The sequence below is a fragment of the Manis pentadactyla genome, chromosome 3, assembly GCF_030020395.1.
Source record: "Manis pentadactyla isolate mManPen7 chromosome 3, mManPen7.hap1, whole genome shotgun sequence".
NCBI lineage: Eukaryota > Metazoa > Chordata > Mammalia > Pholidota > Manidae > Manis > Manis pentadactyla.
The window spans coordinates 171,654,656-171,672,591 of record NC_080021.1 but is presented as its reverse complement, the minus strand read 5'-3'; the positions used below and the strand labels follow the sequence as shown (position 1 = coordinate 171,672,591).

Here is a 17,936-nt window from a genome sequence, read left to right as displayed (position 1 = left end):
TCCAGTCTCATGGAAACCAGACTGAGCAGAGACAAGTATTTGCACATTAGCAATCTATGCATGGCAGCTTATCTGGTTTCATTCCATGGGGCACTCAGCCAAGGAAGACCTGCAGTAGTAATTTCTTTCTAAGTCACTGTCAAATCCCCTCTGCAAGCTTCTAGCTGGGTTACCAGAGGCCACCCTACATCTCAGGCAATTCAGAAATGAGGACTTGGTAAAGTAGATTTTGAAGAGTATCAACTCAATAAATTTATAGCCTCTTGACAGGTGGGAAGCTCAAAGGGGAGAGATTTTGGGGGTACTTTCAGCAAGGATTCTTGGATTTGCCTTTCCTGCTGTATTTGATTTTCAGATTTAAAAGTCTCAGCAGTTCATCTACTTCTAGCCTTGAAGAATTATAATTGCTATAGTAAACTTACTTGAGTATATCTTTCCTTCAAAAAGAAAAAGCATATGTTATGAGAATGCTCGAGCCTTAAACTCTGTTTTGGCTCAGTTTTGTTATTTGCTAAATGAGTTAGTCTACACCATCTCTACCCCTCCTGTGTTACAGTGAAGTGAGCATGGGCTTTGGCATTATACAGACCTCGTAGCACCATGCCTTAGTGCTGGCCAAGATAAAGTATGTCATGTCTTCTTTCAATGTTCAAAGCTCTTTGTAAAATCAGGGTAAGACTTTTCAACGTGGTTGTGAGAATTAAATGAATTAGGGACTGAAAAGATGCTAATGCCATGCCTGGCACATGGTAGATGCCCCCCAAATACTAGTTCTTTTCTAATATTCTCAAGGTCTGTGACTTTGCCAGGACTTCTCTGAGGTACAGGACCAGTGTTCTCGTCATTTTCAGTAAGGAGGATGATGGCACATAGAGGGGAAAGCTGGTAGCCTTAAGTCATGGAGCTACCTGGGAGATGGGGCTCTCTTCAGCTTTTCTCAATCTAATAAGCCCCAGCACTCTAGGAAATGATGGACTCATTCTTTAATTCTCTTCAGTGGTAGAACTGATGAGGAAATTTTATTTCCTTCAAAAATCTATCAAGCCAGTACTGTACCATTAATAACAAGACCCACATTTGCTACAGGTCTAGCTCAAGTTGTTTTTCAGAGCGTTTCAGTATGGCAATTGATCACAAAAACACTGAAGGAAACAAGTTCTGGATGACCAAGTAGGTATTCCCATTCATACTAACAGGAATGTTTGTACTTCTCCTTAGGGAAGCAGTGGCTGGACGTTAGTTATCAATCCACAAGAAACGAACAGAGCTGTTGCATGAGGCACTTCGATTTCCTATCAGTCAGCCTCACATGTGTGCACTGAAACAGGTGAGTCTTCAGTGCAGGAAGGCCAGTTCATAGCACTCAAAGGCCATTTACAAGCATTGCCAATGCTCTCTCTAGCAGTTTCTATGGGATGATTTTGCTGGCCTAGAAAAAATCATGGTCAACCTAGGGGGAAAAAAATCCCCATGGCCTTTTAAATATACCTGAAGGATGCCAATGAGCACAAATCAGTGGTATCAATATATTTCCTTTTATACATTCCCCAACAATCTGGAGATCTTCATTACCTTCAGTTGCAGGCATGGGTGAAATTGTCCTGAGCTGGGGAATTTAGCTCTTCTGAAAGACCATCCCTTACTCACCTTTGCCAAAGTAAGATGGAAAGAAGAACTAAAATTCACTGAGTATCTCCCATGTGTTTACATTATTGCACTGATTCCTACAAAGAAATACTGTAGAGTGACTATTATTCTTACTTCCACTTCATGGTCAAGGAGACTGAGGCTGTGGGAAGTTGAAGAGTGCCCAGCCACCAAGTGAGTAAGCAACAGAGCTCCCGAGGCTGCACCCTCACCACGGAGTCATGGCCGTATCACACCACTCCCCCCAGTGAGGTGGAGGAGGAGAAACTCAGAGCACTTTAAGGAGAAAGGCAAAAGTAGAGAGACTGAGGAGCGACATGTCAGACATGTCAGAAAAAGCCTTTAAAAAGAAAAAGAAATGTGCGCAGCCTTCAGGAGGAGGCCTAGGGGAGAAGGGAAGCAGAAAAGCCAACCCACTGGGAGGGAAAATCCTTAACAAACTTGGCTGGCCGCCTGGCAGCCAGCCCTGCACGGAAATCTACGTCCACCAGATCCTCCAAACAAGGGAATCTGTGAATCATTAAAAAAATGTTTATTTCTTTATGCCACAAATGATAAAACAGTTAGTCATAAAAGATGAGTTTTTTTTTCCCAGAGTAAGTGTTGCAAATATGTTCAACCATTATTCTAAAGGCTCAGTGTTAAACTATTGGAAAAGAAATGATTTGTTTTGAACCAAAACCAACCTCTAGTTATCTACATGGCATGCGATGTTCTTGCCTTTAGAGATTAATCCATTTGCAAGATGGTCAAAGCTTAGGTAGCATTATGCTGTGCTACGTGGGACAGGGGCTCTGTCCTCAGAGAAGCAATAAAGGTCATTTGTCACTTTTCACTTCCTAAAACTTATTTCCCTTTGTTAGCTAATTTCAGAATAAACAGAAAGAACCGTGGCCGAAGTCAGGGAAATTAGGATGTTTTTGAACATGTGTTCCCTACAGAACATCCTTTCATTTCAGTGACAGCCATGCTCGGTGCTGAAAGGGAAACACACACACTCACAAACCACAGAGCCCTGTGGGCAGTTCAGCGGCCATGTGGCACCATTCTGACCTTAGGGTAAGTCAGGCTCCTTAGCGGGGACACTGACTGGTTCCCTGGGATACGTCTCTGAGCATATACAGCAATTCCAACCCAGTATTTGGCCAGAGAACAGCCATGCATTAAAGCTGCCAGACACCTAACTGTCCAGCCTGAGGCCTGGGCATCAGACAGAAAGCCTGTTTTTCTATAGTTCATCCAAAGGAAGGGCATTATAAGTCTGTACTTTTGCCACAGGTGAGCCAGTGTTCCTGTGCCAGAATAACTGGAACCTATTATTTGGCAAAATAATCAGAAGTTCTCTATGATGCCGCACAGTAAAACCAACCTTCCAACATTTAAGGTGATCTAATTTTAACTTTTGAAACAGGGTGTTCTCCAGAAAACAGTAGTTCGTCATAGAAAGGGGAAATTAAACACAGGGATCGAGGGAGGGCAGAGCCAGTATCACTGAGTAGGCACCATGCCGAGTGTTTTTCAGATATTTTCTCATGTGATCCTCCGAAAAACCTGTGAGGTGGCATTTTTTTTCAGTGTTTCAAAAATAAATATATATTTAATGACTTTTAAAGTATTTTTATCCCAACCTCATTTTATGTATTTTAAAAACTTATGCCACTAATAGAGGAGTACATGTTAATTATAAAAAAATATAAAACACTACAAAAGTATATGGAATTAAAAAAGGAAAATGCCTTTGAGGTCATTCAAAACCTCTCTCTGCGACACACAATTACTGTGATCAGTTTGATGTGTCCTCCCGGACTTTGTGATATGCCACCCACTCAGACAGACATCCGTTTGTGGATTTTTTTTAACTGACTGAGATCATATTAAAGAGATTACTAGATTAATTCACAATTTGCCTTTCTTCACACTAAATATGTCTTGGAAGAACTTTATAGGTTTATAGAGATTCACTTCATTCTTTTTAGCAATTGTAGAGTGTTCCATGGCAAGGACACACCACAATTTATTTAACCAGTCCTCCTCCATTTGTTTTCAATTTTTAAACTACTATAAACATTGTATTAACAAAAATTCTTTGTACATATGTAAGAAGGGTATTTTTAGAGGTAAGAAAACGGAGGGGTTAACAAATATTGTTCCCCAACACATAATTACTAAGCGGCAGCCTCAGGACTCAGAATAGCTTCTGTCCCTTCTGCTACACATTGTGCGCTCGGTGCTCAGTGTCCACAGGACTGAAAAATGGAGAGTGTGTCCTCCAAATTATTCTCCCCTCTTTCTACCCATCCATCTTGCTGGTCTCAGAGACAATTAAGATACAAAATGCATGTGGAATCTAAAGGATAGAAGAGCCTGGTCCCAATTTTGTTATATTAAGTTACAAATGAAGCCCTAATACATTTACTTGGAAAAAGACATGCCCTCTTAGACTTTAAAATGAGAGCCCTCTCCTTCCCAGTGAAGACTGTACTATCAGGGAAGTTTCTGCTTGTCAGCTGGATGGGCCAGTAGGGAGGCAAGCATGAATGGACCTCGTAAGAAGCATACTTCTTTGTCCACTGCTGGAGAGAGTTGAGTCAGCCTTGGGGAGAACCACACAGAATGCCCGGGTGCCTGCAGGAAGCCCCCATAAGTAGGTGGGGTTTAGAATATTAATTAAGAAGAAGCCAACATTCTTCTCCTCATATTTTCTTTCCCAGTTAAGAGACTGGTCACCGGAGGTTAAGAAATTCCTCCACTGCCTTTCATACGTTTCAGTCTGAGGCTGACTGGCCCTGCGCTGGGGAGAAGAGAAATGCACAGAACGGGATGGTTAGGGCAAACCAGGTGTCTGCCCGCCTTCTGGTCCTCTTTGGAGCAATGCCCGCAACCCCTAGTGAGTGGCTGGAAATGCCCCTGAGGAAACAACCTTTCAGGGTAAGTGCTGACTCTTCAGCACAGATTAATGCCGCTTTTCCTACAATATATCTTGTACGGTACTGACCTGCCAGGACCCAAAACAAGCTGGGCTTCCTCAGGGCTTGCCGTTCGCACACATTAACTGGGCCTCAGAGTCACCTCAGAGAGAACTGTGTGACCACCCCCAAATAGAGTGGCCTCCTCCGGGCCACTCTCTATACCATTATCCTGCTTTATTTCCTTCAGTATCTTTCACTATTTGAAACTGTCTTACTTGCTTACCCACTAGCGAATAAGCTATATGAGAACAGGGCCCTATCTTTCTCTGTAATATTATACCCTGGTGCCTAGAACAAGTGCCTGGTGCCTAGTAGGTCATATAGAAATTGTTGAATGAATTTCATTCCCATTTTTCCTAACAGTGTCTTTCACTGTAGGCTGGAAAAATTCCTATCATTTTGAAAGGCTCAGCTCAAATATGACCTTATTTAGGATGTCATTCATTAGTCCATCCTATGTGTCGAGTGCCTACTCTGTGATAGAGGGGGCTAAATTTATCTATTCACAGCCCCTTTAATGTTGTGGTAATTTTTTTTATGGCATCCCTAGGCCAAAAGGAATACCTGACAGTTCCATTTATTAAGTAGTTAGGTCCAAGCAACTTAATAGGTATTTGTGTCCTTTTAACTTAGTAGCCATTTGTAAAAAAGTACACATAACTTGAAAGAAAAATAATATTTTATTTTATTCGTAAATAATGAGGTTTATTTATCAATGGTCTGTATGCACCTGTTGGGCCCTGCACTTCTTAAAGTATGAAATCTGATTGGACAATGCCACCCGCACTTTCTGCCCCGCATTGGTTTTCCCCCAGTACTTGCTCTTTATCAAAGCTTCAGGAGAATTAGGGCTTGGTCTTATTCATGAAATTTGCAAAAGTAAGACACCATAGATAGGAACATAATAGCACTGTCTACTAGTTTGCATAGTGTCTAACAGATGTCAAGTATTGTGGTATTTCCCTTGAATATTCAAAATATCCACGGCAGCTCTGTGAGGTTTCTGTGTTCTCTGGCACACAGTTTCAGTAGCATGGTGTTAAACATTTCGTGCTAGGAACTGGGTGTAGTGGTGAAAGAATCAGAAATGGTCCTTCTGAAACATCTTAGCACAGAAATCCTGCCCACTTACCTCTCTTAAGAGTTCTAAAAGAGATATGGAAATATGATTTCCTAACTTTATAGATTTTTTTTTTTTAAGTAGAGTAAAGTGTTGCAGTGGAGCAATAAAATCTTAGTAAAGAATTTAAGAGCACCACCAGGGACCACAGCTACCTTGGCCTATTATGTTGCTAATTGTGGGCACTGTCTCCTAGACCTCAATTCTTGTGAAGATTAAGATAGTGGTAAAGAAGTAGTTTGTAAGCAACACAGCATTAGTCTCAACACTTTGCAAGTCAATTTAAAATGCCTAATTAAGATCAAGGGGTTTAGACTTGAAGTTTGATTTGAATAAACCTGAAGATAATAACCTAAGGAAACCTTTTGGAGGGGCCCCAGGGCAGATCTGAGACCTAAATACCTCACCTGAATGGTTGGCTAACTCACACCTACGTTTCTCCCAATAGCAGCTTTAGTCTTTCCTTCCAGAAGAGGGCCTTGCCACTTCCCTTGAAAAGAAAAGGGACTATAATGTGGAAAAGTCCTTAGGCATGAAAATAGTCTACTTGGGCCAGCTAGAAAGAGTACTAGAAGGTACCATTACTAAAAGAACTATGCACACATTATGGAACCTTAACTTTATTGACATATTCTGTCTGTAGCGTGATTCACTATAAAACCTTAAAACTATGTGAACTGATTTTTCAGGCAACCCAGAAAAATTGGGAAACTGGGGGGACATTTTCTTTTTAGCCTTGGGGAACAAGAACACAAAGAAATGCTGTACGTAGTGCCGACAAAGAACAGACAAAGAGGGCACAGCTTTGGAGAAGAAGTGGTTCAGAAGAGCCCTAGTTAGCTGTCAGGGATTAACCAGTGGCCCTGGAGGCTAAGCTAACAAGAGACCATCAAGTTTTTCCAAAAGGGCATATATACCTGACTTGTTCTGAACTTCTTAGATTGAAAAACTGGAATGTGATTATGAAAAAATCCTTTCTTATGAGGTTTTTTTGTTTTTTTGGCAATGTTGCTTCTGTCATGGCCTGAAGCCAGGAAAAAAAAAGAACAGCTTAAATTATTTGAAGACTCTAGTTTCTCATAAAAACTCAGTGTCAGTTGATTCTACAAGCTGTAAAAAGTTGGCTTGTGTGATGCTATGGATTTTATGTATTATTAGGTCAGAGTTTCAGCCTGCAATCTGTCTGTGAAAATGCTGGTAATACAAGGAAATTGTGGGCTGTGTCTTAAGTGCTTTAAGGAAAGGGTAGACAGACATCTGCTCACGATGCTGTAGGCATTTATCTCCTTAGGATAGTTTGGATCCTTACCACTATTTCAAAAGGTAAAAAGAAAAAGAATGGAATTAACTTCTTTAATAATATCATGGTATGTTTAAAAAAAAATAACCCTGATATATATACTACATAGTAAAGAAAACCAAAGAGCTGAAGTATATTTCCATCCAAATGTTTTTCATACCATTCCAATTTTTTTCAAAAACAAACTGACAATAGCATTCTTTGAAAATTAGAGAACTCAGTTATTTGATCCTTCTAATCAATTGACAGTTGAACTATGTGGCTATGAACTAAATGGAAATAGAGAAATGAACTAGGCAAAACTTTCCAGTGAACCATTACTCTCATTCCCAATTACTGAGCCTTCTAGTCCCTTACATTCTCCCTGGTCAAGTACTTAAGAACATACACTTTTCACTCATTTTAGTGTCTCTCATGCCATCTATACTCTGGCTGTGGGGCACCTGCAACATCCACTTTCTCTATACCCTCTTCAGTGCAACTTAGTGTTGCTGGACTAAGTCCTAACACTCTGCTGACTGCGTTCTCTGTAAGATCAAGCTCTCCAACTTCAGCCAAGTCCTCTTTGCCATCCTAAAATTCTTTTATTTTGCTTTTCTGCCTTCTATTCCTTTTCCCCAGTGGCTCTTCTAGGCCTTCATGCTCACTTTTCAAAGTTCAACTCATCTCCTTTACTTTCAGTAGACGACTTAGAAATATAGTTGGAAAAATCTTGTAGCTTTTACAGAGAAGCTTGAGCTCATTCATTCTGAGCAGCCTCAAGTTTTCTTCAAAATCTTTCTATATCCTCATTGTTCCTTTTTTCTGTTTTCTAAGAATGAAATATGTGGCATTTTCCTTTATCAAGATTCCTCTTCTTGTGACTCACCATCTCCTTTTGGACCAGTGGCATCCTCATGTCATCTCTCCCTGTAGATCAACTTACCTCTCAAGGGCCTCTCCCTGTGGAGAGTCAACCCATTCACCCTTCTGTGACTCCACAAATGGTGAGATGGCTCTGTTAACACTTAATAAGAATAGCTTATACCCATTGACTCCATTTCCTCATTTATATTGTTTACCCACTGTGCTCTTGATTAAGTTACTAATACACCATAGAAACTCCTCAGCCTATTGGCAACATTCACCCAAATGAACATCTATAAGAATTCTCTCTTATTTCTTCTGCTACTTCTCTTATATTGCCTTTTATGGTTCACCTGGCACTATGTTTCTCTGTATGAATACAGACATCACCAAAGTTCTGAGGTTCCCTTCTCTCATGATTCTATATGCTCTACAGACGGCTTCCAAATTTTCTATTTCTGCTTTGGTTTTTATGGCTTGAGCCTCAATCTGTTTCTTGAGATCAACTATCTGTTGCACAGCTGAATATACCACGTCCAAGTCCAGCCTGAATGTCAAACTCAGTGGTGTCCCTAAATCAAACTGATCATTTTCTGCTCCCAAATCTCCTCCCAACTTTCTTACTTCTGGTTATGGCATTCACCATATTTTTCCAGAAGCCTAAGAACTCATTTTACATTCAATAGTGTGCTTAGTATGTGTAAGTCAACAGGTCTAGACATTGGGTCTAAAAAGACTAAGTGAAGGAGGCTCCTAACCTCATGGAATTTACATTGTAGACAAGAAATCAAATAAGATACATTTTGGTAAAGATTAGTGCCATAAAGAAAGTAGAAGTACCATCAAGAAAGAAAGACTGACAATATTGAGGGATGGGGTTGAAAACTGGGACAACCACATTAGATAAGGTGGTCAAGGAAACCGTTTTGAGGAAGTGACATTTGAGCTGAGGCTAGAATAAGGAAAATGCCAATCGTGAACATATTGAAAAAAGAGCATCTCTACTAGAGGGATTCAGCAGGTGCAAGAGCTCTAAATATGCATAAGCCTTTATTTTCATTTCAGCCTATCACTCTAATTTCAGTTGTTAGGTCTTGCAAAGTGACTCTGACCTCTCTGGTATCTATTTCCTCCTGGTTGAAGCCCTCATTACTTCTTGCTCCCCATCCATTTCCTGTTTCAATCATCTCTCACATCACCACAGAATTCATCTTCCTAAAGTGAAACTCTACAATATCATACTTTCATTCCCAAACCCCTAGAAACTCCCACTATTCACTGAGATAACATCAACTTGGAAGCCTAACATTCAAATCTGCTCATGGTGTAACCTCAAAATATCTTTCAATTCTCCTTTTGAGTACTGATAAACACAATCCTACCCTTGTATTTAATTGTAATTGATTGTAATTGTAATTGATAAATACAATCATATTCATACGCAGAACACATTCCTGCCACCAAGTTGTCTATTATGTTTCGTTCCCTTGGTCTGACTTTCAGTTCCTCATGCCCAGTCTGGGCAAATCGCAGCCATCCTAGTCCTCTAAGCCCCACCTCAAATGACCTTTTTCCTTGAAGACCTTTCAGATAGCTCTCCATTTTCAACCCACAAAGAACTTTATCCCTTTCTTACAGCATTGCCATATTTTGCCCTAGAATGCAGTTAGGTGCACCTCTGTCTTCTCGCTCTACATCCCTTACTATGTCACACATTTAAGACAGTGACCACATGTTATTTATCCTTGTACTAGCATGGTGCCTCACACAGAGTTGGCATTGAAGTGTATTTGTTGAATGAATGAATGAATTTGTCAAATCTGAGTTTGATTAACTAACATTTATTTCATGAAACCCCAAGTGGTTTCCCTTTTATCGTTCCTCTTCCTCATTCTCAAGAGACCTAGATAGGAAAAGTCAGAAAGCAGAGAGCAAATACAGTGTCTTTGTTCTGAAATAGTCTACTTAGTTTCAATCTGAACAAATGATTAAAAATCTATGTTGAAGAACATTAAAAACACCTATTTTTTAAGGTTGGATAATCAGTATAGAGTAAGACAAATAGCTCTTAGTGAAACACTAATTGACTGCTTTCCTGCTCAGGATACAGAAAACTGCTCAGCATCATTAAGTGCTTAAAAAAATACATCATCACCATCATGCCCTCATTACTTACCACATTACTGCATGTTCTATACCGGATATTTCTTCCTTCACAGCTCCTAGGTCACAAAAAGAAAAAGAAGAACCTCATTACTACCTGAGAAAGGCTCAAAATTTGAATTATTTTCTGATAAAAACAATTATCCCTTAATACTACTGTAAGAGCCACTCTTTTCTTTTATGTTCTTAGAGAAGTCACTGTCAAACACAACATTGGGCAGATCTAAAGACTGGTTCATGTCAATCAGTTTCTCCATGAGGGTTTAAACTAAGCATTCATTTTGCTTCAAAAGAGCTCAAAGTAATAAGCATGAACAGTTAGTGCTCATTCAAACAAATATTAATGCAAGGTTTATTTAAAATATGTGAATCCTGTCTTAATTATTTATGGTATACAGCTGAAGAGATTTCAATGAAAAAACTTACATCTTGAATATGACAAAAAATTGGACTTAATATTCAGTGTCTTTTAAAATTGCACATCTAAGGGTATGAAAACTCATAATTCTTAGAGTTATTTTTAGTTCTAAAAAATGCTCACTGCAGAGGTTTTGGAAAAGAATGATTACCTCCTGCAAAAAACATTCCCTGTAGTTAGTTGCTTTATCTAAAGATAATCAGTCATTATTTTGATTTATTGATTTATTGCAAGTGTGGAGGAAATCACATCATTTACACAATTTTGTAGTTTGGTTTATCCCCTTAAAATTTTTTGGAGGCACTTTCCCACATTATTAAATAACATTAAAGACATCATTTTGAGAGCTACATACTATTTCATCAAATGATATAACATAATTTGTACAATCATTCTATTACTTGTCATTTAAGTGATTTCCAATTTGGGGTTTGATAAGGAATAGTGTGATAAACCATGTCCATGCATATGTTTTTCCAAGTTTCTGACTGTGTCTATAGGATAGAAAAATATCGAGAAGGGGAATTGCTGGACTAAAGGGAATGAACTTTTATAAGGCTCTTAATAAATACAGCCAAACTGCATTCCATAAAGTTTGTACCATTACATACTCCCACCATCATGGGAGTTTCTATTTTACTGAATCTTTTGAGCAAAAACAACGTTTGATTAAACACTGAATAATGACACTTAAAAAAGAACATCGCTCTTTTCAAAATAAGTCACACCTTTTATAAAACAAGTAAAAATACAATATGAAATTACGAGAGAGAATGATTACACTAGTAACTCATAGTTATAGAATTCTAGGTACATTTCCAAGTTACACAGAGGCTACCTTAAAGAGAAAGAAAGGTCCCAGGCCTGAAACCTGACTGTACAAAGATTGACTATATGAATATGCATTAACAGTAGAATGTGGCAAAGGAAAGGAAGGCTGGCCAGGCACTAGAATCACAGAAAATAGAATGACAGAGGTAGACCATTGTCAGAGACCAGCCTTGCAATGTCCCAGGCAAAAGGCCAAAGACCTTCAAGCCCTCAGGTCCCATTTGCAAGGCTGTTGCTATCACAACATAGATGCCTCATGCCAATCTAGCTGATACAAATGAGGTGCCGCTCATCCCAGGGAAACTGCCTGTTATGATGCCATGTTGACCAAGCAACTTGCCAGGAGTATTTGGTTTTTCATGACTGCCAAGAGGCTGAATATCCTGATCATGCTGACATGGGTTTCTAGTCTATGTGTACAGTTTTATTCTTCACTGTACATTAATAAACTGGCATTCTAGTTTAAAACATCAATTTTGTGAGCCAAGTCATTGTGATCCACCTCCAAGAGAATGATCTGTTCTTGGTATGATTGCTGAAAAATATCAGTTTCTCAGTCTAAAAGGATGAGAGTGAGGCTCTGATTGATGGAAAATTTACAATGTAATGAATTCTACAACCCAGAGGCTTTTGGTAGTGTGCCACTTAGACATGATTGAGGCTGAGTGTGCTATACTTTTCAATTCTGAAATACCAAGTACATATATGGCATAGTGTAATGGTTTAGAGTGCCCACTTTGAAACCAGAGTCCTCTTTTCATATAAGGCATAGAGGTATAAAAAGATCTGGTGTCTTTGCAAAATTTCAACCAGTTCTGTTTTATTGGAGTTTTGGGTTTAAGTTGGTAATTGTAGAAGATGAGAGACATACCTTCTAATTTTGAACTTGGCAATAGGCAAAGGGAACCACTCAAGGTTTAAAAACAGAGGAGATACAATGATGACTTCTTGCTTTAAAGAAGTGAACTCTGGTGTTAATAACTAAGACCTTAATCTCCTTTTACTTTCTTTTCCTAACCTTATCTCCCTGAAAGGAATAACGGAAACAAATTCTGAATTAGGAGTTTGGAAAAGTCCTCATTATTGAAAGGTGTTATCAAATTGTGGGTAGCACAATAATCCTAGCCTCTATGATATAATGATAGCCTATAAGATACATATACTCAATATATCATAGGTATCTGGCCCAGTGTTAGATATTCCATATACTTTATCTCGAATCTTTCAACAACTCTGCAAGGTCTTATTACTCCCATTTAATAAGTGAGAACATTGAGGCTGAGAGAGATAAGGAGGCTTAAAAACATATCCACAGAAAAGAGAGAAACAGGGATTGGGAGCTAGATTTATCTAACACCAAAGCATATAAAGCAATTTAAAATGGAACAAGACGTGCTTAAGATGAATAAAATACTAACACTAGATTAAATCTGGGAAGCTGGGTGGGAGTTGGGCTGTAAGTTAACTGTAGCTTGTTTTACTATATCAATTTATCAGCTGCTTCTCAATTCTGGTAAATCCACTTCTCGTAAGTAAAGGATACCTACACACACATTGTACATTTGGAACATCTACAAGAGAGCAAACTCATCAGTAAAATGCAATGTGAAAGCACTTGTGTGCAGAGAAACTTATATTTTCTAAAAGATCAAATTTATTAAACCTGAATATAAATTTTACTTAAGTAATGAAGTGACTATCTCACCACAAGGATTTAAGTCTTGCTAAGTGTGAATTTCTTCATAGAAGGCATTTATCTGGGCACAAAAGCCTCATCTGAGAAACAAGCAATAAAAAAACTTTTTCATTTCTTTTTTAAATAGTTTGCTAATGTAAAACAGCTGAATGGTTTCTTTCACATTTAAACAAAATAAAATTCACCTCTGGAAATGAAAACAAACATCAAAATTTTGGTCCAAAATGGTTTCTGAGGAAAGTTAGAGACCACTGATAACAGATGATGTAAGGTAATGCATTCTCTCCCTGAAAACTATGGAACAGTTACAGGTCTATGCTTATAGTGAGCTAAGTAACCCCAAGTGAGGACTCAGAAAACTAGTTCAAGTATGAAAGAACAAAATATAAATATTAAAATATAGTGCAAGCCAAATTTGTAGTACAGAAAGTCCCTAATTTATTTTAGCACTTTACTCTTAGCCAGTCACTTATTAATTTTGACTTAATCCCTTCTCTCAAAAATGTAAATCACCTCAATCACAATCTATTATTTGTGAATTATTCAGACTTTAATTCACTTACTACGAGATTAGCATAGACTTGAGACATAGTTTATTGGTCTCTCATCAACACATAACACCATCCACACTCTTCCAATTCCTAAAATCCTGATATTATCTTAGTTTCAATTATCATAATTTAGCAGCTTTAGAAGAAAAGAACTGCTATTAAAAGCTCTCTTTCCAGACTTTAGCAATCTGTTGGCTGTTTTCCTTCTTCGTCCCCCCCTGCTTATATAATGTTTTTAAAAGGAGGCATATTCAACTTATCTCTCATTAGGAATAAAAAAAGGTTGTGTGAAATACATCAGTTTTTACCTTAAAATTCTTCTCATCTCTTTTCTAAGCAAACAGATCCTTCTGGTGACATAACCAGATTCATCCTCAGTGTCAGTGAACAGTTTCAAGAAAATCTGATAACCGTGTATTGAAAACCTAATACAACTGCACTTGTATTAGGCTCAAGAAGCTTTGCCTTTGATTTCCAAAAAGCGAAGAGTGCTGTTCAGGATGAACAGGTTACTGTATTTCTTAGACTACCTCCTGCCTTTCACATGTGGACTCATGTGCAGAGAGTTTTAAAACTGGACAGTCCCTCTGCTTATACCTCCCTCTTTTCTCAGTCATCTAAAAGGAAACTATGATCTCTTTACAAGAGAACAGACATAAAACTATGTCAGCAATTCAAGCTGGAGGGACTCTGGGTCCTTGAGACTGTGGGTCCTAAAGTGAGCGTGGATTAGACAAGACAAGCAGATTTACAGCCATAGCCAGGATTGCATGTAGCACTGGCGCACTGTTTTCTGCCCTCCCTTCAAGGGAGCATTTCAGAACCCACTGGAGTCATTGCAAGATGGTGGCCCCAAGGAGCCAGTTAAAACACTTCTACATTTCTGGGGCTTTTTACAAAGTCTTCAAGGGGAATAACAAATTCTGAGAACACCTGAGAGAGATCAGTGCAAATGCACTGTTGGGCTGCTTTTCATTTCCCATGAACACATTATTGTGAGAGGTTCTTTCACTAAAAAACACTTGATACTCATCAACTTAGCTATTAAAAAGGAAGTCATCTGAACTTCTAGGCCCTGTGTGTAAAGTTATCCTCAGATGCATACTGTCCTCATCCATGGGTCAAACTGGATGCTGAAAACCCGGGGGCTGCCACTGAAGTCCGGGTGCCAGAGGTTAGTGCCAGGCTTGCCGTGCAGGGACAGGGAAAGGAGGTGACACACCAGCCCTGCGGGTTTCTTAAGTCCCATGTGCTGATCTTTCCCTTAGCTCTTTCACTTAAAAAAGTCATTCTTTAAGGCTCTCCATTTTCTTCCATGCTTAAAACAGCTGTCATTTAATTCTAAATTAGAGTATCTTTCATGACCATCAGAAGGAGCCTATTCATGTGGAAACATTTGTGTGGCACTTGGTTCCCACAACAGGAGTCAGATGAACACTGTCCTTTTATCAAAAAGTATCTATGTAAAAACAGAGTAGAATGGTGGTTACCAGGGCCTGGGATCTGGGGGAATTGGGGAGATGTTGTTTAAGGGTACGAACTTTCAACTAGTAGAAAAATAAGCCCTAGAGATCTATGCACAGTATAGTCACTGTAGACAGCAATACTGAATTATAATCTTCAAAGTTGCTAAGAAGCTAGATCTTAATTGTTCCCACCACAAAAGAGAAGTGATAATTATGTGATGTGATAGAAGTGTTAGCTAAAGTGGCAATCATATTGTTGATATGTAAACATATCAAATCAACAGGTTGTACACCTTAAATTTATACAATGTTTGTAAACTTTAAACTTACATGTCATATGCCAATTATATTTCAAAAAATATCTATAGATAACGATGCTTATATTGCATATTATATAGTATCTGTCTAAGTAATTGGGGGTGCTCTAGTATATGCATCTCTAGTGAGTACTTTATTAATGTTAAAAGATTAGAAGTACTTTCTAACAAATATTTAATGAATATGTACAGTTACTCAGGACAATGACTTTGAATTCCCCGCTGACTTCTACCCCCACCACACACAGCCACGTGTTCCCAACCACCAATCTCAAACAATAAGAAAGCTGCTTCTCAAATTCTCCATAACAAGTAATGTTTAACCTGGTAACATTTGCCTATGAAAAACTGAGCTTAAACATTAAAAGGTGTCTTTGACCTTCTTTGTGGCAAACTTCAGTTTTTCTCACTTGAGGTTAAATCTCCTTCACTAGACAAAGTTACCAGAACTCTAGGAATAAGGCTTCCCCAGCGCACATGGCCACCCGTGGAAAGTACCTTTGAAACAAGGAGACTGGTTTTTGGTGCTATGGGACTTTCAAATGCATACATTAAAAATTATCTCTTCCCTTAAGCATTTCGTTGAAAAGTGCCTGAATCCCACGCAGCATGCCTATTCATTTTGCACAGTCTCTTCTGCATGTATGCATCGTGAGGCTCAAACAGATTAGTGCTAAGGGAGAGATTTATTTATTTTTTTCTGGATAGATAGATATACAAGCCAAACTATTATGACACTTTGATAAATGAAGCTTTTGAAAATACTTTCTGTTGTAATAATACAACAAACAACAAGGAGGCATACAGCCAGGTGTCATCCATCAGTAGGTGAGCTGGCTGGGAACAGACAGCCCTGGTGTCATACTAGCTCTTCTCGATCTGCCAGAGGCTCTAAAATAGCCTAAGGAGCCAAAAGAAGAGTCAGCCTTAAAGTTGCATTTTCAAAGCAATTTTGAACAGAATAGGGGGTGGCAGAGGCCCACTTTAAAAAATGGTTCCATAAATTGAGGCCTGGGCTTAAAAGTGTTTTTTTGGCATAGGTAACATGTTTTTGTAACCTTAGTTTTATAATTCAACACTTCTGCTCTATGCTAATCTCTCATTATAAAAACATTCTGTGTGCTGTGCCAGCTTGGGACCCTGATTTATATATACAAAGAGAGTAAAGCTTAAAGTGGAGACCAAATTCAATATAAATGGAAATGATGTAGGTTTGAGGAAAACATTCTAACAAGACATCCCCTCTGATTATTTGATCTTCTCTCAACCACAGGGAACTAAGGAACTCTTCTCTGTTCTTCCATAGATTCTTGAGCTAAGAGGCTGAAGAGTGAGACTTATGTGAGGAAATTAAAGGCTGAATTTTGGAGTTTGTCCTATGAGTTTCAAATTGCTTTACTTGCTATTACGAGTGTTTTGTGTGTTCTAAATTACAACTAGAAAAATACCTGCCAATTTTTTTCCAAACAAGTATGATTTTACATATCTCTGCCTGTTCTTCAAAGACAGACATGCTACAACAAAGCATCAAGTTCTCACAGATATGGGCTGAGGTTATGAAAATGAGTGTGTCATGTAATCAAAAAACAAAAAAGCAGGTATCATGACAGTGTAAACCATGACGATCATGCCCAGCTTCCAATAGACCAGCAACTGCTCTGGGCTTGTTGTTCAGACAATCCAGAGAGACTGCACATAGGCAGTCTGAAGTGAAAATGAACCCTCGTGCAGGGCTTTCCAGTTAACGGACTTTTTTGTATATGCTTTCTGATTTGCAGTCACTTAGATGTTTTTAGAGCATCCAATCTGAACCAGTACCAAGCAAGGAATCGTGAAAAGTACAAAAAGGATGACATTTCTGACGCTTATCAAAGTTACAATCTAGTTAGGAAAAAAAAATCCACATCAGTCCAAAGAGAACACACAACGTGTAACGCAGAGTCAATGGCTAATGCACATGGTCTGGATACTAAGTACAGAGGAATCAAAGGGACAGGTTGATGAGCAGGATGTAACTTATGAAGGCTATATCTTAGGTGGGATGTCCTGTATGGGCTATGTGAGTCCAAAGAGAGTGATGGGAGAAAGGAGAATTCCAGAAACAGCCCTTCCTTACTACTCCTTCCTGTTTCCCAAGGTACCACATCAGGTTTCTGAGTCCAATAATATTCTATTCAGTAAACTCACACAACATTGATTGGGGACCTACTATGTGCAAGGCAGGAAGATATAAATAAAAGTAAGATAAAGCCTGTGCCTATAGCTGATGGTATAGTGGGGGACAGTGCCATACATACCATAGCATAAGCAGACTATGGACAGGTGATTCAAAGTGGTACAAACAAAATGCCTTACAAACATAGCAAAGTGAGACTAAGGGCAACCACGGGAGAAAGTAACTTTAAATAACATTTAGCATTTTGTTAGTTGGGTGTGGACATGGGGGAACATTGTAGGCAGAGGGCACAGAAGAGGAAGAGAGACAGCAAAGTAGCCAGCATTTTAAAGGACTGGCACACACTTCTGTAGCTGCTGAGGACTCTTCACTTTTAAAAGACCTATTTTTGTTTCTTTATTTGTTTTTCTCCCCTGCAGTCTATGTGCTTTATCTC

The 17,936-nt window shown here is 38.8% G+C and overlaps 1 protein-coding gene across 4 annotated transcripts in view; it reads right to left on the bottom strand.

The window, feature by feature from the left end:
- ADAMTSL1 (ADAMTS like 1) overlaps positions 1–17,936 on the bottom strand; it is an 859,402-nt gene that overhangs the window by 306,920 nt on the left and 534,546 nt on the right. For all 4 annotated transcript variants that reach the window (XM_036888135.2, XM_036888127.2, XM_057498726.1 and 1 more), the window contains one exon: positions 10,059–10,104. In XM_036888135.2, the coding sequence (XP_036744030.2) occupies positions 10,059–10,104 (46 nt within the window). The remainder of the gene's footprint in view (positions 1–10,058; positions 10,105–17,936) is intronic.